Source organism: Microcebus murinus, chromosome 3 (assembly GCF_040939455.1).
Source record: "Microcebus murinus isolate Inina chromosome 3, M.murinus_Inina_mat1.0, whole genome shotgun sequence".
Taxonomy (NCBI): Eukaryota; Metazoa; Chordata; class Mammalia; order Primates; family Cheirogaleidae; genus Microcebus; species Microcebus murinus.
The window spans coordinates 25,509,742-25,531,209 of record NC_134106.1 but is presented as its reverse complement, the minus strand read 5'-3'; the positions used below and the strand labels follow the sequence as shown (position 1 = coordinate 25,531,209).

At 40.3% G+C, this 21,468-nt stretch overlaps 1 protein-coding gene across 3 annotated transcripts in view; it reads left to right on the top strand.

Moving 5' to 3' along the window:
• The first annotated feature begins 20,641 nt into the window (after positions 1-20,641).
• Positions 20,642-21,468, top strand: part of SRD5A2 (steroid 5 alpha-reductase 2) — a 44,709-nt gene continuing 43,882 nt past the window's right edge. For all 3 annotated transcript variants that reach the window (XM_012788371.3, XM_076000651.1, XM_012788370.3), the window contains exon 1: positions 20,642-20,953. In XM_012788371.3, coding sequence (XP_012643825.1) covers positions 20,673-20,953 — 281 coding nt within the window. In that variant the 5' untranslated portion in view covers positions 20,642-20,672. The remainder of the gene's footprint in view (positions 20,954-21,468) is intronic.

Sequence of the window (21,468 nt, the reverse complement as noted above, 5' to 3'; positions counted from 1 at the left end):
TCTTCTCAGCAGCTCAAGGAACTTTCTCCAAAATTGATCACCTCAAATCAGACCTCAACAAATTTAAAAAATTAGAAATATACCATGTATTTCTCAAACCACAGTGGTATAAAATTAGAGTTCAATTCGTACAAAAACACCCACCATTGCACACAGTCATGGAAATTAAACAATCTATTGCTTAGTGACTATTGGGTCATGGAGGAGATCCAGATGGAAATCAAAATATTCTTCAAACTAAATGATAATGTGGACACAAGCTATCAAAATCTCTAGGATACAGCTAAAGCATTCCTGAGAGGAAAACTAATAGCATTAAATACTCACATCCAAAAGAGAGAAAGCTCCAAAAATCAAGTAACTAATAAATTGTCTCAACAAACTGGAAAAGGAAGAGCAAATTAATTCTAAACCTAGAAAAGAAATAACTGAGATCAAAGCAGAACTAAATGAAATTGAGAACAAAAGAACTATACTGAAGATCAATAAGACCAAAAGTTGGTTTTTGAAAAGATAAAATTGACAGGTTTCTTGCTAGATTGACAAGAACTAGAAAGGAAAGAACTCTAATAAACTCAATTAGAAATGAAGAAGGAGAGTCACCATAGACATCATAGAAATACAAAACATTATCTTTGAGTACTATAAAAATCCATATGTCCCCAAATTACAAAATGTGGAGGAAATGGACAAATTCTTGGAAACACATAACATCCCTAAGTTCAATCAGGAGGAAATAGAATTCCTGAACAGACCAATATCAAGCACAGAAATTGGAGCAGCAATTAAAAACCTTCCAACAAGAAAATGTCCTGGAATAGATGGGTTCACACATGAATTTTATCAAACCTACAAAGAAGAACTCATACCTATACTGCAGAAATTATTCCACAATATTGAGAAAGATGGTATCCTCCCCAACTCATTCTATGAAGCCAATATCACCTTGATACCAAAGCCAGGAAAGGATATAACAAAAAAGAAAACTACAGACCAATATCCCTCATGAATATAGATCATCAACAAAATCTTAGCTAATCAAATCCAACAGCACATCAAAAAAAATTTATCATGACCAGGTATGCTTTATCCCAGAGATTCAAGGCTGGTTCAACTTATGCAAATCTATAAATGCATGTCACCATATAAATAAAAGCAAGGAAAAAAAAGCATTTGACAAAATCCAGCACAACTTCATGGTAAAAACTTTTAATAAAATAGGCATATATGGGACATACCTTAAAATTATTAAGGCCATGTATGGTAAACTCACAGACAATATCATACTGAAATGGGGAAAAATTGAAAACATTCCCACGTAGAACTGGGACCAGACTAGGTTGCCAGTATCTCCCCTTCTATTCAACATAGTGCTGGAAGTCCTTGCCAGAGCAATCAGACAAGAGAAGGAATTAAGGGCATCCAAATGGGAGCAGAAGTGATCCAACTCTCACTCTTTGCTGATGATATGATATTGTATCTAGGAAACCCCAAGGAATCCACCATGGGACTCCTGGAGTTGTGAATGAATTCAGTAAAGTCTCAGGATACAAAATCAACGCACACAAATCAGTGGTATTTATATATACCAATAACAGTCAAGCTTGGAATCAAATCAAAGATAAAACACCTTTCACAATAGCTTTAAAGAAAATTAAATATCTAGGAATATACTTAATGAAGAAGGTGAGAGGACATATATAGAGCTAACTACAAAAACGCTGAGAAAAGAAATTGTAGAAGATGTAAACAGAGGGAAAAATCTACCAAAATCATGGATTGGAAGAATCAATATTTTTAAAATGTCCATACTACCTATGGGGATCTGCAGAATAAATGCAATCTCTATCAAACTACTATCATCATTCTTTACAGATCTAGACAAAATCATTCTATGCTTCATATGGAATCAGAAAAGACCTTGTACAGCAAAGCAATCTTAAGCAAAAAGAACAAGTTGGGAGGCATCAGTCTACCAGACTTCAAGCTTTACTTCAAGGCTATAGCAACCAAAACAGCATGTACTTGCACAAGAACAGAGATACAGACCTTTGGAACAGGACTGAGGACCCAGATAGGAAACTATCTGCATATTCTTATCTAATCTTCTACAAAACAGACAAGAATACACATTGGGGAAAAGAATCTCTGGTCAATAAATAGTCCTGGGAAAACTGGATAACCACATGCAGAAGATTGAAACTGGATCCCCACCTCTCACCTCTCACAAAAATCAACTCACAATGGATAACAGACTTAAACCTAGGCAAAAATGTTATGAAGAAGACCTCCAAAGCAATCATAGCAGCAATAAAATAAATAAATTGGACCTGATCAAATTAAAAAGCTTCTGCACAACCAAGGAAACTATCATTAGAGTGAATAAACAGCCTACAGAATGGGAGAAAATATTTGCTTTGTACACATATGATAAAGGGCTGATAACAAGAATCTATATAGAACTTAAGGAAATCAACAAGAAAAAATTAAACAACCCCATCAATTAATGGGCAAAGGACACGGACAGCATGAATAGAAACTTTTCAAAAGAAGACAGAATAATGCCCAGCAAACATAAAAAAATGCTCAACATCTCTAATCATTAGGGAAATACAAACCAAAACCACAATGAGGTATCACTTAACTCCAGTGAGAATGGCTTTCATCAAAAAGTCCTAAAACAACTAATGCTGGCATGAATGAGGAGAGATAAGAACACTCTGACACTGCTGGTGGGACTACAAATTAGTACAACTCCTGTGGAAAAGAATTTGGAGATGCCTCAAAGAGCTAAAAATTGAAATGCCATTTGATCCAGGAATCCCACTAATAGGGATCTATCCAAAAGAAAAAAAAAAAAAAAGACATTCTGTAATAAAGACATCTGTACTCGAATGTTTATAGCAGCACAATTCACAATTACAAAGATGTGGAAACAACTCTAGTGCCCATCAATACATGAGTGGATTAATAAAATGTGGTATATGTATACTATGGAATGTTACTAACCTAAAAAATACAATGGTGATCTAGCTCTCTTATATTATCCTGTATAAAGCTTGAGCCCAGTGAGATATCACAAGAATGGAAACATAAGCACCACATGTATTCGTCATTAAATTGGTACTAACTGATCAACATTAAGGTGCTCACATGGTATTAGTATCCATTTGGTGTCGGTCAGGTAGTGGGGTGCGTGTGGATAAACCCACAATGAATGAAGACAGAGTGCACTGTATGGGGAAAGGGCACACCTCTAGCCCTGGCTTGGGTAAGGTGAAGGTATTATTTGTAACCAAAATGTGTTCACCCCCATAATATTCTGAAATAAAAAAGAAAGAAAAATATTCTACATTGTGCTCTAAGATCAATTGCTTAATCCCTCTTTGTAATTCATGGCTTCATAATAGAGTTTGAATTCTTGAATGTTTTTGATATTTTGACTATAATTTTTATTTAAGATTTCTATTTTTTATTCCCATCTTTTCTTCACATTTGTGTTTTTCATTTTATGATTTCTTACCTTTTTCTCTTTCTTTACCAAGAGATTTTTCTTGGGCACAGTCATCTTCCATGATATAGGGAGGATGAGAGAAGCCATACCCTGAGACTTTTGGTGTTTGATGGAGACCAGTTGGGATGTTTTCACTATTTGCACTAGTGTTCATCAAGTTCTCGGTTTCCTGGATTAGGAATATGGTGCTGTTCATCTCAGAGATGACAAGCTCCTCACTGAGGTTCTGAACATTGGCCTTAACTTTGCTGTAGATGTTGAGATGGTGGCAGTTGAAGGCGATGTGCTGCAGGTGGGGTAGCAGGTGCTGCTTGCAGGCTGAATCTAAGCAGTGGTCTGTGATGATAAGGTTAACATAATCTAACCTGGAACTTGTCATAGCAATTTTCTTGGCAGCAATCACCTTGTCTGATGTATTTTTGAGTGGTCCTTTACCTTAGGTAAAGTGAGCCATCTCCATCATTATCATGTACATCTGCTGGCCAGCATGATGATGTCATTACCACTGTTGTTCCATTTGGATACTTCAGAATCCAGATTGCACTTTTCTTCTTCTTCTAGTTGTTTGATTAAATTGTTTTCCTCAGGGGTAAATTTCATTTATTGTCTTTCATGATTCACTCTTTGGAGATCCAGAAACTCTTAGCTATGGAATCATTTTTGTAGATAAGGTTTCTTGCTACATAATTGTCTTTGCTTGTACTTCCTACTGAAGAAGATGGGGTAAAGCTGCTATTGAGTTTTGTGCTTTGTAGTACTTTCTGTGAAAGCAGGGGATGGGTAGGATACGACTTTAGGCATAATACACCGTCAATTGGTCTTGTACACTATACTATTAATTCCCTCTTGAAGCTGTCAGATATCCAGGCACAGACTCTACCTGAAGCAGCATTTTCTGTTACAGGTGATTAACGTACAAAAGGTAGGTGGAGATCTATAGTTTGCCAACCAGTCTGGTTGCTTCCCTCATGATATGCCCACAGATCTCTTTATTGTACCTTGGCCCCTCTGGATGCCAGATTCAGCCACTTCCAGATACAGAGCTCCTATGATGTCACTTGCACCCTTTGTGGTGGTCCCTCCTCTGGGTTCTCACCTATATGATGGTTTTGCCTCTTCTCTCCAATCCTGTCTCCTCCCACTGTCTTGAAGATTCCTTACAACTTCTGATCCCTTCAGAATTCCATCTTGTTTTGGAATGGAGCTCTTTACTTATTTCATTTTAATAAGTATTTTAAAAATTATTGCTGGAGCTGGTGAGACCAGACAGTATAGCATATGCTTGGCTTAGAATATGGAAACTAGAAACCTTCCCTGGAATTTTAGTGGAGTTGGGGGATGATGCTATATTACTTGTCAGCTCCTGGAACTAAAAGGATAGGAATTTGTACTGTGCCTATGTGGTCCATAGAAAGACTATCTCCGGGGGAAAGGAAGAAGCTAAGGGGTCCTCAAACTTTTTAAACAGGGGGCCAGTTCACTGTTCCTCAGACCCTTAGAGGGCCATTGGAGAGTGCGGCACACATTCCACACATGCGCACTGTGGGCCCGGGATGAGTTGGCTGCTAAGCAGGACAGGCTGCAGCGGCAAAGACACTCAGCGGCTGGATAAATGCCCTCAGCAGGCTGAATGTGGCCCTTGGGCCATAGTTTGAGGACGCCTGCAAGACCTTGGCAGCAGAGAGGGCATTTCTCGAGGTCTGTGGAGCTACTCTGGTCTTGATTGTTCTTTTTACACTTTGGTGACTCATACAGGATCCTTCTGGTTTATGACAACCCGCTACCCTTGATTTTGCCCCTCCCCCACTTTTTCTTTTGCCTGAGGTGCCATATACGCCCTATGTAAGGCAAGTTTATGTTCTCTACAATTGTACCTCAGAAAAGCATTTATCCTATTTAGGGTACCCCCTCAGTTGTTTCATTTTGAATAACAAAGTACAGTACTCTTTGGGGAACACATGAGACTGAAATAACCTCAATCCAGTGCTAATTTTGAGTACTTATAAAGTATACCTGATTAAAAATGGATGGACACCAGAAATATACATCTCTAGAGTGAATGGAGAAATGTACCCTGTTCTACTTTATGTGAATATCCTATGGTTTGAGACAAAACTTCCAGGGACAGTATCATATACAGATCCCCAAAATGCTATATCTGCAAATTTTAGAAATGACAACGGCATACTCTTGGAAAACTGTGTTGAATGATTTTGTGATAGTAAGGATGCGTCAAAAGAGTCTGGATAAAGTAATTTAAAGAAATACATAGTATTCTTCACAAAAAAATTTATTATAATAATCTCTCATATTACTTTATATATAATTTAAAATATATATGTAATAAAATAATGCATATCATACATAGATATTTGACTTATCTAAATTTCTAAAAATATATATATATATTCATGTGGGTTAAAAATTTATTTTATAATTTAAAATTCCCTCATTGGAAAAATTGGAGCCTGTAGTCAAATATACAAGGGTGTAAGAGGTGGGTGTCATTTGCTTACAATAAGAATGAATAGTCCTGTTCAGTATGTCAGGAGTCAGTCGGTGAGATATCTCCACAATGAGATAATCAGTAAGGTGTATAAGTGAGTGAGCCAACTCATTGTTAACTCGTTCTCTCCCATGAATTGCAACTGAGTAAAATAGTCATTCTTTTCATGAAGTATTAAGATCAATGTCAAGGGAAATGGAATAGCCAGTAGCCACTTAAATATGGGAGAGACAGTACTGCTATCCAGTAATCTATTCCAAGTGCAAAATGTGTTGTGCTAGAAACCATGCTGGAGAAACATGATTGGGTTCTAAAGATAAGCACATAGTCCATTTGTAGAATAGAGACTCGTGTTTATTTAGAGGACTGTGAATTCTAGTAGTTGACCTAAGTGGGAAGCCCAGGAAGGAAAAGCATATCTTTAGAAGGCTTCCAAGGGCACTTTGTCTTCTGCTAGTTTTTCCTAGGAATGCAGGTGGTATGGCAACTGAAGCACATAAAACTGTACAGACAAAACTGCAAATCGATGTTCAAAATTGCTACTTGGAGGGTAAAGAATACTGTCATATTATGCATTGGAAGGTTCAAATAGAAGTGAAGCTCAGAAAAGTTTATAAGTCTCAAGGAAAGGACAGCAGTATTCTTTTTTTTTTTTTTCCACAGTATTTATTAATGGTTTATTTATCAAGAGAAACTTGATCAGCCCACATAGTCATAGCTCAGGAACACAGGTCAAGAAATTCTTTTATGTTCCAAAATCACTTTGCACTCTGAAAGATGCCAGCCTTCCTCATCTCCTCAAAATCTTTCATAGAATCATAATTTCTGTAGAAATCTGCATATGCCTTCTTCCTTGGTTCAGCCACACCAAACTTATACAAGGTTGCAACTCCCAGGGATACTATGAATGCTCCAACAATATGAATCCGCAGACGCCTGGCCAGGAGGCCACGCATCTGAGGTTTCGCCAAAGTGCCGGAAGTCATGGTAGTGACTGTCCTTGACCGATATGCCTACCTCAACACGTCCTTCCTGGCCGATGGAGAAACGAACTGCGACAGCAGTATTCTTAATGATGTTTCAAGTTCATAGATGCTTAAACTGATGGGGCCATAAAACACCCAGCAGTTAGGCTGCCCTCTTCTGAGGAAGATGAAGCAGTCCTTTTCTGTTTAGGACAGGATGAGTCTGGCCTAACTGTTGGTCCATGGACTAACACATGTGTTAAAAAAAAACCACATATGGGCTGAAAGTAATGGAGTCCTCTGCCTTTGATGTGGCCTGGCATAAAATCTGGTCTATAATATGCAACAGAGACCAACGCTGGCTAGCTGAAGCTTCAAACACTGGATGTTACTGCCATGTTGAAATGTGGTTCTAGGTGGCTGACGAGGGTCATTCATTTACTAAAGGAATTGCTCCCACACACATGGTTGGGCTAAACCTTGAGTGGTTTAAACATCGAAAAATATTGTCTCCTCATATATGTAATCCAGATTGAATACAGTACTAAACTAGAAGATAAGTACAGTTTTGACTTTTCTCATGATGACTATTTTAATTTGTCTTTTGAAATCTCAAATAACAGTTTTTTAAACATGCTTTTCCTTATGTTTCGATGCCTTTACCATGCTGGTGCCTTCAGCACATGCTGAATTTATTTACTGGGCAGCTCAGCATTACTCAAACACCAACCCTAGAGTGAATGCCCCTTAGGTAGTGCTGAGGGGGTATTCAAATTGGTAAAACCTGAAAAGAGGGAAACTTGGTATTATTAACAAAACAGGACATGCATACAGGCTTTGGCTCAACAGTTATACTTCTAAAAATTCATCTTACAAACACACTCATACTGGTGCAAAGTAATACACACACATACACACAGGGTTATTTATAATAACAAAATGGTGGAAACAATCTTCATGTACACAAAAAATCAGATATGTACAAGAGAGTGAAAATGAGATAATTCTTTATGTAATTTTCAGGACATTATCTCCAAGATAAAATGTTAAATAAAAAAAGAAAAGTGTAAGGTGATGTAAAATCTGTATAACGTACACATGTTTACTTCTGTATATACAAAAGACTTCTGGAAGGTTCCATAAAAACTGGTGGCCATGCTTGTCTCTGAGGAGCGCAACTGAGGAATTGGACAACAGAGATGAGAGAGGGATTTATTTTTCACTGTATATCCCTTTTTACCTTTTGAATTTTATGACATTTATGATTAGCTTTCCAAAAAGCAATAAAACCAAATAATCTAGGCAAATCAATTAATTTTTGCTTTAGCAAATGACAAACCACCAAATTTCTTAGACCTCTGGAAGGCAGCTATGCTCACTACGATACAACCAGTTCCACCAGTTTGGTTGTGGACCTTTGAAGCAACTTAATAGTTAAAGCCATGAAAAGTAAAAGGGGGAATGTCAAGGATATGTTTTATTGAGAAAGGAAAAGGTGGACTCTCAGATCAGGTCTTCATTCCTGTGTGTGTGTTCTATGGGCTGTCAGCATGGGCGTCACCTGAGTTGCAGAATTTCAGGCCCCACCGCGGATTCGCCGAATCAGATTACACAGTGTAAGATTCCTGGATTGAACACACACGAAAGTGTGAAAAGCACTGCTCTATATTCCTCTTCCAGTTCTCCATGGTTCACCTTTGTTTTTCTTATAATAGCCAGTGTTGGGTGTTTGGGGGGACAAACCAAGCTTTGCTTGACCTGGCACAAGTGGCACTAGTAGAAGCCAGAGGTCTAACCTCAATTCCTTATGTATTCTTTCTCAGACTATATGCTTTTCCCTGTACTGCACATTGACTATGACTGCGGGTTGTCTCTCATATTTGTTCTCCTCTTCTTCCTCAGACATAGAACTCCTAATTTTTTGTTAGATACGTGGTGGCCCAAGTAATGATTAAATCCCTCAGCCATCCTGGTACCTGCATGCAGCCAAGTGACTCTGTTCTGGCCAAAGGTACATATGCAACTCCTGGGACATGCTCTTAAAGGGAGGGGATGTGCCTTTTTAAAAATGTTCCTCCTTCATTTGCCTGAAATATGAGTGTAACGTCTAGCACTCTAGCAGCCGAGAGGTGGCCCTGGGAGTGGGAACCATGCATAGGGAGCAAAGTGAGAAAAGAAGCCTAATGCCACCGTGAGATCACAGAGCCTACCATACAGGTAAAGCTCAACATTTACCTGGTTAATGATGAGTTTCACATCTCAAAGGTGATTTTTCATGTAAATGAAATTCTGAGGCTTTTGAATATAGATGGAAGAAGAAGGCCCTTGACTCCTAATTGTGTGTGTGTGTGTGTGTGTGTGTTTGGAAAGGGGTCACTGGGCTATGATAAACTGAAAAGTCATATTTAAGGTATTAAAACATTATTCAAATACACTGTAATCATCATTAATAAGATTTAGCCAGAAAAATTAAGAAAGATGAAGGAGGTAAAATTGAGGTCAGAACTTCAAGTAATTTTGGCACTAGTGGAAGGAAACTAATGAGGTAGGTGGCATAGACGTGAATTCAAGACAGAGCCCTGTTATGCAGGAATATATCCTATGGTAACCATGGCCAACTGTGTGTGTATGTGTAGCCATGTGAATGTTTTGTATGCACATGAATTCTATATGTGAGTCACACACACACATCCCTTGATGAATTGTGCCTTTGCTGTTTCATTCAACACTTATTTTATCTCAGGTGCTAGGTGGGTGGTAGTGATATAAAGAAAATAAAAACTATTATTTACTGAGAAACTCATTTTATTCAAGCATTATGTTGTTGTTTTTTTCCTTACATATTTTAAAGATATCACTCCATCTTCTTGCTTGTCCAACTTCTGACAAGAAATGTTCCTTTTTTTATATCAGCCTGGTTTTATTTTATACATTCAGCTTTATAACATTTAACATTATAAAGTTAATCAAAGAGCACACTTTTGATAAAAATTTGCAACTGGGGTGAATGGCTAGCAAGTGCAGTCTTTCTTGTTTTGTAATAAAGCCCTTTTTAAAGCATGAGCAACTGGGGTCTTAATAGCAATAAATATTGAAAAAAGTTGAATCAGATGTTTATAAACTTTTAAAGCTACTTACATGGAATTCTAGGGTTCTATGGAACACAGTTTGACAAACACTGCTTCAGCATCAAGCTTTTTTACAAGGCAGGCCTTTTAAAGCTATAACTCTCCAAAGGCTGCTAAACATGCCACATTCTCTATGTTTGTGGTAGAGGAGATATCACACTTTTTGAGAAGGTTTGCATCTCTCCCAAGGGGTTTTTTATCCCCACTCAAGGAAGTGTTACTTTTTAGGTAATGATTCTTTTTTGTTTTACCCTGTCTGCCTTTGAAATTTTATCTTTATTCTTGGTCTTCAGAAATTTAAATATTGAAGGACTTCTGATTCCAACCTGGCATAGAGGCAAGCTGACTTCACTACCCATCAACAGGAAACCAGAACCAAATATACAGTGCTGAGATTTTCACCAGCAAAAACCCAGATCTCAAATTTGAGAATGAGACAGTTTCTGGGGCCACAGAGAAATGGAAAAACTGAACAGATGGCAGAAGAATTGGATTTCCACACGTGTCATGACTCCTCCACCCCACCACCCTCTGCCCCACACCAAGTGCATGGAAAATCTCCCCTCAACTCACAGTTTCTACACTGGAAAAAGTGAAATTGAGGTGGTCAACCAGATTCCCCACCTTCTTGTGTTCCCTGGCAGGAGACCTGTCCCTGCCGTAACCCACAAGTAGTATTGTGACTGTACGAAAGGAGAAATATCTGTGAATCTGTGAGGACAGGCACAGGCAAATGGGGGAGGTAGGACTACCATTTCTAGCCCCAGAAACTCTACTATGTAACTCCACCAAGGGAGACACCAAATTGGAGTGGCTGTTCAGCAGCACCACATTGTAGGAGGTATGTTCCACTGGTCCCCTGTGCATGGACCTCTAGCCAGCCTTCCCACACTGCTGGGACAATCCCTTTAGTACCTCTCCTATTTGGGACAGGCAGGGCTCTAGCCACTTATTAAAGCTGAGGTGAACTTGGTCTTAGAGCTGTAAAGGAGTTAGAGACCTAGTAGTAAAGATTTGCGATGCAAGTATTTTCGATAAGAAACAAAACAAGCCAGACAGAGAAAACTGGAAAAAATAACGAATCCTTCAATGCAAAGACACAGACATATACCCAGAAGAAACAACAGTAGACAGAGAATCATTACCTCCCCAAAAGGGTAAAGCAAAAATCTAGTGACTGCCCTAAAGAGAAGGTGATTTGTGAGCTCTCTGACCAAGAATTCAAAATAGCAGTTTTAGGAGTGGCTGCTGAGCACCCTGCTGGGCAAGAAGCCAGGTGATGCCCATCTGCACAGCGAGCAGGCATCTCACACACCAACCTGCTGCAGTTCATTCTGGACATCCTGTAGACTGTGTCCTTGGGTTGTGTGAGCATGCTGTGCTATAGCCTCTTATGAGGGTTAGCACCCTCGTAAGTACTTGCAAGGAGAGCCCAGCCCACTTAGAGGCCTACTGTGCTCCCAAAGGCATGAACAGGAGTATTGCTGAGGAGGCCCTTTGCAAAGAGAGTCAGCATTCTTGCCATATCACCCCAGAGGGCAGCTCACCCAAGAATAGATGCCCTGGTGTCCTCTCCTGCCTTCCTGACAACAATCAATAACCCAAGGACATCCCCACTTGTGACCAGAATTTATCTAAGAAGGACACCTGGCTGGAACAGGACAAATACAACTGGGAGCCAAGCTAAGGTCAAGGCCACACCAGTGGAATTGGGATCAGGGATGACTGGCACAAGTGAGAGAGGAAACAGGAGAGGCAAATGGGCAACAGGGAACACAGGAGGCAGTGGAAGGAATGGCAGCCCCACAAGAAACATGCCTACAAGGATGACAGCCCCCACTGGTGGAGCACAAGCCCGGACCACACTTGGTCCCAGAGGTCCCATGGCAAAGACAGGCACTGAAGGGAGAGGAGCAGAGACTGGAGCAGAGACAAGTCAGCAACAACATGAAGTACAGCTGCCACCACTGTAAGAGTGAGAGGTCCCAGTTCCCAAGCAGGCACCGTAGCACCTGGAACAGGTAATGAAAGGCATAGCTTCCCCATAGCCAGTTCAGGAAAGACCAGAACCAGCACAATCACTGGCCACTCATTGTGTACTCTCTGTCTACCCTGACAAAGAGTCTCTTCCATAGCTGTGAATGTAAAAGTAATCTACCTGCATAGAGGAAAATACCATGTATTAGAGATCCATCTTCCTTCGTCCATGATGACATACTTGGTGCTTTAGTTTCAAATGTGTAGTCATCAGTCACTAGCTTTAGTTTTCCTTTCAAACTGTTGATCCAATAGCTTTAATATGGCCGGTCCTCGCTAAATCAGAAAACACACACAGACCAATAGTTGTGAGAAAGACAGTGTCGCTGTGTCCACACATCAGACTGGGATTTCTGTGTGTGCTCTGTGACCTCTCCACCATTTTTGAATTGTCAAAAATGTGAACAACAGAGTCATGCAGGGCACTAAAAAGAAAAGAGCCTTGCCGTGGTGATTTTTTCCTTTTTGTAATTTTAACTGATTAGGATATGCAGTTTTGGTGGGATGTTAAAAGAACAAAATGAGGGTGGCACATTAAAGTCATAGATGAGAGATGATTTCCTTTAAGATGGAAAGCTCAAACATGCCATCCTTTTAAAAATGTCAGCATGTGAGTGAGTGGTACAAAAGGTCTGATGCTCCTTAACTTCAGAAACATTCACTTTTTACACTTCTAGTAAATAGGCATTAATAAGATTGCTTAAAAAGCTTTGGTTTCTACTAGGTTAGTGTGTGTGATTTTTTTAACAAGCCGTTTTGCTAAATTATTTTTACTTGTAATGTTTCAAACAGATTTAAGGCTGCAAACTTGTTAAATTTTATAACTGTTTACTTCTAAAAGTGAAACTTAGAAATACTTAAAAATAGCTATTCATGTTAGAAAGGGCAGTGTTTATTCAAGTTTGCATTTTTATGGTGAAAATCTTTTCCCAATAAAAAACCAAAATAAAACAAAATAGCAGTTTTAAGATAGGTCAGTGATGTCTAAGATAACAAAGAAAAGCCATTCAGAAATTTACCAAAGAAAAGATAGGTCAGTGATGTCTAAGATAACAAGGAAAAGCAATTCAGAAATTTACCAAAGAAAAGAGAAATTTAACAAAGAGATTAAAATAATTAAAAAACAAACAAACAGTAATCTTGGAATGAGAAATGCATTTGCTGAACTGAAGAACTCTTTAGAGGCTCTTAACAACAGAATGAATGAAGCAGAGGAAAAAACTCAGTGAGTTTGAAGACCAGCTATTTAAAAATACATAGTCAGAGGAGAAAACAGAAAAAAGAATGAAAAGGAATGAAGACTGCTTTCAAGATATAGAAAATTACCTCAAAAGACCAAATCTATAAGTTGCTCTTTAAGAAGGAGCTGAGCAAGTACAAGGGGAATAAAGCTTATTAAAAAAAATAATAACAGAAGACTTTCCAAAACTTGAGAAAGATATCCAGGTACATGAAGGTCTTAGAACACCTAACAGATTCAACCCAAGTTAAGACTACTCTAATGCATATAATAATCAAAATAAAGGTCAAGGACAAAGGGAGGATCCTAAAGAAACAAGAACAAAAGAAATAAATAACATATAAAGAAATTCCAGTTCATCTGGAAAAGGTCTTCTCAAGAGAAACTACACATGCCAAGAGGGAGTGGGATGACATTTTCAAAATGTACAAAGAAAAACACTGCCATCCAAAAATATTGTACCTAGCAGAATTATCATTCAACTATGAAGTAGAGATAAAGTCATTCCCAGACAACAAAAACTGAGAGAATTCACCACCACCAGAAGATCTTGTAAGAAATGCTAAAGGGAGTTCTTCAATTTGAAAGAAAAAACACTAATGTGCAAAAGAATACTTTTGAAGGTATAAAACCCACTGGTAAAATTAAGTACACAAACAAACCTAGAATACTCTATTGATGTATTTGTGGTGTGTGATTCACTCATAGATCTAGTGTGAAGCTCTACAAAAGACAAATCCATCAAAAACAATTAACTATTCAACCTGTTAAGAGATAGGTACTATAATAATAGGTAAACTGAGACAACTAAAAGTCAAAGTGTGGGGGGATGGAGAAAATACGTAGACACTTTTGTGTGTGTTTTTGCCTTACTTGTTTCTATTCTTCTATTTGTGATCTAAAATAAGTTGCCATCTGTTTAAAATAACTTGTTATATCTGTAAGTCTCATGATAGCCATAGTGCAAAGACCTATAATAGATTCACTAAAAATAAAAAACTACAAATTAAAGCATACTATCAGAGGTAATCACTTAATCACAAAGGAAGAGAGTAAGAAAGGAAGAGAAGAATCTAAAAACAACTAGAAAACAAGCAAAATGAAAAGTTGTTTGAAAAGATAAACAAAACCAACAAACCTTTAGCTAACTATGAACACAATAAATAAATATAATCAGAAATTAAAAAGGAGACATAAAACTGAGATCTCAAAAATACAGAAAATCATTATAAACTATTAATGAACAACTATACATCAACATATTGAAAAACCAAGAAGAAATGGACACATGCAACCTACCAACATTGAACCATTAAGAAATAGAAAACCTCAAACAAACCAATAATGAATAACAAGATTGAAGCCATAATAAAATATCTTCTATCAAAGAAAAGCCCAGGACCTGATGGATTCACTGCTGTATCTACTAAATATTTAAAAGGAGCTAATACCAATCTTAGTAAAACTCTTCAAAAACATTGAAGAGAAGGGACTACTTCCAAACTAATTCATAAAGCCAACATTGCCCTAGTCCTGAAACCAGATAAGGGCACAACAACAACAATAAAACTACAGGCCAATATCACTGATGAACATAGATGCAAAAATCTTCAACAAAATACTAGCAAACCAAATTCACCAAAGAATTAAAAAGATCATTCACCATGATCAAATGGGATTAATCCCAGGATGAAAGAATGGTTCAACACATGCAAATCAATAAATGTGATATGTCACATTAACAGAATCAAGAAAAAAATCATATGATTATTTCCATAGATGGCAAAAAAGTATTTGATAAAATTCAACACCACTTTATGATAAAAGTATTTTGTCGAGATGGGCATAGAAGGAATATACTGCAAAAAAAGGCTATATATGACAAACCCACAGCTAATATTATACTGAACAGCAAAAATTGAAGGCTTTTTCTCTAAGGACTGGAACAAGACAAGAATGCCTACTTTCACTACTATTATTCAATATAATACTGGATATCCTGGCCAGAACAATTAGGCAAGAAAGAAGTAAAGGAAATTAAAATTGGAAAGGAAGAAGTCAAAACTAGCTTTGTTTCCAGAGGACATGATCTTATACCTACAAAAATCTAAGACTCTGCCAAAAGACTGTTAGAACTGATAAACAAATTCAGAAAATTTGCAGGATACAAAAGCAACATGCAAAAATCAGCATTTATACACATCAATAGCAAACAATCTGAAGAAGAAATTTAAAAAAGCAATCCCATTTACAATGGCTAAAAAATTATAAAATACCTCATAAATAACCAGACAAATGAAAGAACTATAGAAGATAAAATATAAAACTCTGATAAAAAAATAAAAGAGGACACAAAAAATAGAAAGATAGTCCAGGTTTATGGATTAAAAGAATTAATACTGTTAAAATGACAATACTGCCCAAAGCAATTTGCATAATTAATTCAATTCCTATCAAAATGCCAATGACACTCTTCACAGAAATAGAAAAAGTTCTAAAATTTATATGGACCCCTAAGAGACCCCAAATAACCCAAGCAATCCTAAGCAAGAAGAACAAAGCTGGAGGCATCACAATACCTTACTTCAAAATTTACTACAAAGCTATATAACCAAAACAGCATGGTACTAGCATAAAAACAGGCACATTGATCAATGGAACAGAATAGAGAACCCAGTTATAAATCCACATGTTTACAACCAACCTATCTTCAACAAAGGCACCAAGAATATACAATGGGGAAAAGACAATCTTTTCATTAAATGGTACTGGGGAGACTGGATCACTATAGGCAGAAGAATGGAATTAGACCTCTCTCTCACCATAACCCAAAATCTAGTCAAAATGGATTAAAGACTTAAATCTAAGACCTGAAATTATAAAACTACTAGAAGAAAATATTGGGGAAACACTCCAAGACATTAGTTTGGGTAAACATTCTTTTGTGTAAGACCTGAAAAGCATAAGCAACTAAAGCAACAATAGAGAATTTGCTTCTGCAGAACAAAGGATACAATCAGTAAAATGCAGAGATAACCCACAGAATCAGAGACAATATTTGCAAACTATCCATTTGACAAAGGATTAATAACCAGAATATATAAGGAGCTCACATAACTCAATAAAAAAAACCCTAAGTAATTCAATTAAACATGAGCAAATGAGCAAAAGATCTGAACAGGCATTTCTTAAGGGAAGACATACAAATGGCCAACAGGTATATGAAAAATGCTCCTTATCAGGAATCATCAGAAATATGTCAATCAACACCACAATGTAATTTGACCTTCTCTTTCCCAATTTAGATTCCCTTTACTTCTTTCTCTTGTCTGATTGCTCTGACTAGGACTTCCTATATTGTATTGAATAGAAGTGGTGACAGTGGGAAGACTTGTCTTGCTCTTAGGGGGAATGCTTTCAATTTTTCCCCATTCAGTGTGATGTTGGCTGTGGTTTGTCATGTATAGTTTTCATTATTTTGAGGCTTGTTTTTTCTATGCTTAGTTTTTGGAGATTTGTATGATGAAGTGGTGCTGGATTTTATCAAATACTTTTTCTGCATCTATGGAGATGATCATATGGCCTTCATTTTTACTTATGTTTATGTGGTGAATTACATTTATTGATTTGCATATGTTGAACCATCTTGCATGCCAGGAGTAGCTTTTATACTTTAGGCACATAAAAACGCTTGCTGTGACTTTTTGGAGGGAAAGGTGTGAGCCCCAAGCGCCATGGAAGCCTGGGTATACTAGACACTCTGTCAGAAGTGGGGCAGCTATTTCCAAGTGGTCTGGCTTAATTGTCCCCTGCTTGCACTACTTTTGTTAAATTTCTATGTTTTTGTTCTCTTTGGTGCTTTTGTAAATGGATTGTGTAATTGTATTTTGTAATTTTATTTCAGATTTTCATTGCTAGTATACAGGAATACAATCAATTTTGTATATTGATCCTGTATTTTATAACCTTGCTGAATTTATTAGTTCTAATAGTTATTTTTAGTGTTTTATAAGTAAGATCATGTCATCTGCATATACAGATAATGCTCTTTTAAGCAGTTCCAGCCATCCATTTCTTCTGTGTTTTGTTCTGTTACTCCTTTCCTTTCTCCCTTTGTATTATTTGATTATTTTTTGGATTTTTTCTTAATTTTCTGTTGAATTTGTAGTTATTATTTTTATAAGGGTGCCTTAGGGGTTGCAATATACATTCAAAACTTTCACTGTGTAGTTATAGCTGTAATGCATTACTTCACATAAAAAATAGAAATCTTGAAACATTATAAATTCATATCTCACTGTCCTTTATGTTATCATTGTATATGTGGTACATCAATGTACATTATGAATTTTATAAAACAATACTATAATAAAATTATACAAATTTATATAGTGTCTTAGTTGAAGTTGCTACAATGGAATACTATAGATTGGGTTGCTTAAACAACATACTTATTTCTCATAGTTTTAGAGTCTGGGAATGCCAAGATCAAGGTGCCAGCGGATCCAGTATCTGGTGAAGGCACATCTTTCTGTAGAAGGTTCTCTTCTCATTGTATCCTTACATGGGGGTGGGTGGGTAGGGGAGAGAGAGAGAGAGAGAGAGAGAGAGATCATCTTTCTTCTTATATGGACACTATTGCTGTTCATGAGAATCTTCCGTTGTGAACTAATAACCTCCCCAAAGCTCTACTTCCTAAAATCGTCACATTGGGGATAAAGATTTCATCATGTGAATTTTGGAGGACACAATCATTCAATCTATAACATATTGATTAAATAATATCAAGAAGAAATGGGCAAAAATAGGTTTGTTTGGGGTTTTTTTTGCATTTACCTGATGTTCATTTCTGACACTCTATGGTTTTTTTTGTTGTTGTTGCTGAGGAGCCACATTTTCATCAGATATGTTTGCTTTCAGCCAGAAGAACTTTCTTTACCGTTTATTGTAGTGCAGTTATGAATTTCCACCTGGAGCTGGGCTCTAAGTTGCTCCACAGTTGAATGAATGAGCACAGTCAAGATCAGCAAAGTCCAGCATGGATTAGCTGATGCCTGAGCCAACCCACAGATGCATACGTTGAATATAATTGGTTTTATTGCACCATTGGTTTTTAAGGTGGTTTCTTACTCAGCAAAAGCTAACTGTTAAAGTAGTGGAAGAAAGATAATGAAGACAAAAATTGGGCAAAGTTAGAAGAAACTTAAAGAGGAGGAAATTGAGACAGGAGAAATTTCATTTAAAATAAGTTATTCCATTGAACTGGCTTGGAAATGTCACATTGCTTGTTCTCATAATGCTGCATGGCATCATGGGATCTATAGTTTCCTGAGTCTACAAGCCAGCTTTCCAGGGAGGCTATGGCTATTGAGAGAAGAGGTAACAATCAGGAACACAGAGGGTGGATTTGGGTGTGGCTCGGGTGGAGGGAGAGATAAATGGGCTCAGTTTTGAGCAGGATGGTGATTCTGAGATCAATGAAGGGCGTCCAAGGGGAGTTTTCCAGCAGCTCAGCTCAGGGCTGTGCTGGAGAACTAGATTTGGGCGTCCTCAATAAGCAGCCAGTAGCTGAGGAAGCTGGGATTGGAGGTGCACTGTGAAGCCAGTGCAAAAACAGCTGGAGACAGCTGTGGTGGCTGACACCTGGTTATTCTATGGAAAATACTTCATTCATATGGGTGATTGTATGTCTTGATCAATTAAAAACTGAAGCATGTTTATTATGAATATTTAATTTTTAACCCAACAGGGAGATGATAAATACCTCTTGGTCAGCAAGCAGAGGGTGCCTTGTAGCACTAAAGCATCACCATATACCAGGTGTCCCCAGAGCCAGGAGATAACCTCAAACTGGAGCAGATGAGGGAGTGTGCCTTTCACCAGAACAGCTGGCATGACTGGCAGGACTGCGTGGGGAAATACTGACGGGGGTTCCTGAGAGGCGGTGAGTTGGAGCTAAGGGAGAAGGAAGAAGAAAGCTCCAAAGTAAGGGGAGAGTGAAACGTGGGAAAGAATGAAGCAGAGCCCCAAGTAGGGACCATCGGAGAAAACAGGGATAAAGTAATCAAGGAAAGTGGGACAAGAAGATGGAAGAGTCAGGTAGACGTCAGGTGGGAAGAGGAGGTCAACCCGCAAGGAGAAAGCCAGGTAGAAGAAAGAAGGAAGAGAGAAAAAGAAGGGGTAGAAAACAGAGGAGGAGGCAGCCAAGGAAATCTGGATGCTGAATCAGAGACGGGGACAGGTAGGAAAACCAAGGGGCGGAGGACGAGATAAAAGCGGGAAATGGAAGAGAGGAAGAACGGCGTCTGGATGTGCCATGGCTAGGCAGGGGTTCAGAGAGCAGCGGCATCGCCAAGGCCTCCACCGGAGGGAACCCGGCTCAGCGGCTCCAGGAGCTGGGAAAGAGCATCCCGAGGGAGAAGCCCTAGATGTTAGCCTGAGTCTGGGCCACTCCCAGTGTGGGGCGGACGGACAGGACTACTAGTCCTGGCCCCATCGGTGCGTCAGCACCGGAGCTCAGCGGACGCGCCTCTTTGACCAAGGCGAACGGCCCAGGGATGCTCGCGGGGAGGCACAGAGACAGCTCAGGAATTAGGGCCCGAGAGAGGCCGGTACCTGCCTGAGGGGCGCAGGCACTGCTGCCGAGTGGCTACGGAGCGTGGCGCCCCGAGCACAGGGGCTGGCGGGCGCTCGCAGCGCCAGGACGTCCGGCCCGGGGTCGAAGGAAGGCTGCAGGGCTGGGTGGGAGCTGCGGGGAGTGAGACGGCTAAGGAACACGAGGGGTCGGGGAGATCCCGGCTTGGGGCTTTGCGGGTGGGGCTGCGTGGCCACGGCCCAGAGGATGTGTGTTGGCACGGGAGAACGATCCCAGCTGAATCGTCCGTCCCAGTGGGGCTGTCTTCCTGTTTCTTAGTTCCAGAAGTTGCAACATCAGAGGTCAATGCGTGAGGAACAAGTCATTGAGGGGCAGCCTAAGGGGAGACCAGAGGAAAGTGGGGGAGAGGACGGGCGCGGGCGGAGGCGGGGGCCCAGGACACCTTTTGGCACCACGAAAGCCATCGTCCTCGCGCTCTGTCCCGGCCGCATCCCAGAGCGCCAGCCCTGGGAACAGGCATCGCTGCGGAGCCGAGCGCGCGCCGCGCTGGGGTGGGAGGCAGGATGGAGGGGCGGGAGCCGAGGCCGAAGGGGCGGACACAGGGTGGTGTCTTGAGCTGCATAAATGGGCCGTGGGGTCCGCGCTCTCCTCTACGTGGGCAGCAGCCACTGGCGGGAGCGCGGCGCGATGCCGGGCCGGTGCCAGCAGAGCCCAGTGCTGGCAGGCAGCGCCACTTTAGTTGCCTTGGGGGCACTCTCGCTGTACTTCCCGGAGCCCGCCGGCTACGGGAAGTACACGGAGACCCTGACGCCCTCGGCTGTCCGCCTGCCCGCCGGCGCCGCCTGGTTCCTGCAGGAGCTGCCCTCCTTCGCGGTGCCCGCGGGGATCCTCGCCTGGCAGCCCTGGTCCCTCTTCGGACTGCCTGGGACTGTGCTTCTGGTCCTCTTCTGCGCGCATTACTTCCACAGGTAGTGTTTGTCCCCTGCCGGCGCCGAGCGCAGCGCGAACGCCGAGGAGGCGGCGCAGACGGCGGCGAGGAGCGTGAGCCGGGCTTGTGAGGCACACCTGGCGGGCCGGGCTGGGGGCCGCGTGCGGGCGAGATGGGAAGCGGCCGCGGGACAGACGCAACGGTCACTACCTGGGCCCCGCGCCCCTCTCAGCCGCTCCAAATCCTCCGGCTGCTGGAGAGGAGGCCCTGCGGGCAGGGGGCGAGCTGGAAAGCTCGGGTTGGGCAGAGCTATTGGACAGGACTCTTCCCTGTCCACCTGCGTGCAGTCTGCGCTTCTCTGGGGCGTCTCGCGACCCGCCCCCACTTCTCTTTCTTTTTTCACCTTTCCCTTGCAGGGTGGGGGCAGGTTGGTTCTGGGATCTTGGAAGAGTCTTAGTGTTGGCACCTCCTGAAGGAAACTCAGCTTAGGGGTTCTGATCAATTTAGTCTTTGCTGGTCTGAGGAGGGAGGTGGATAGATCCTGGGCTCTGGACT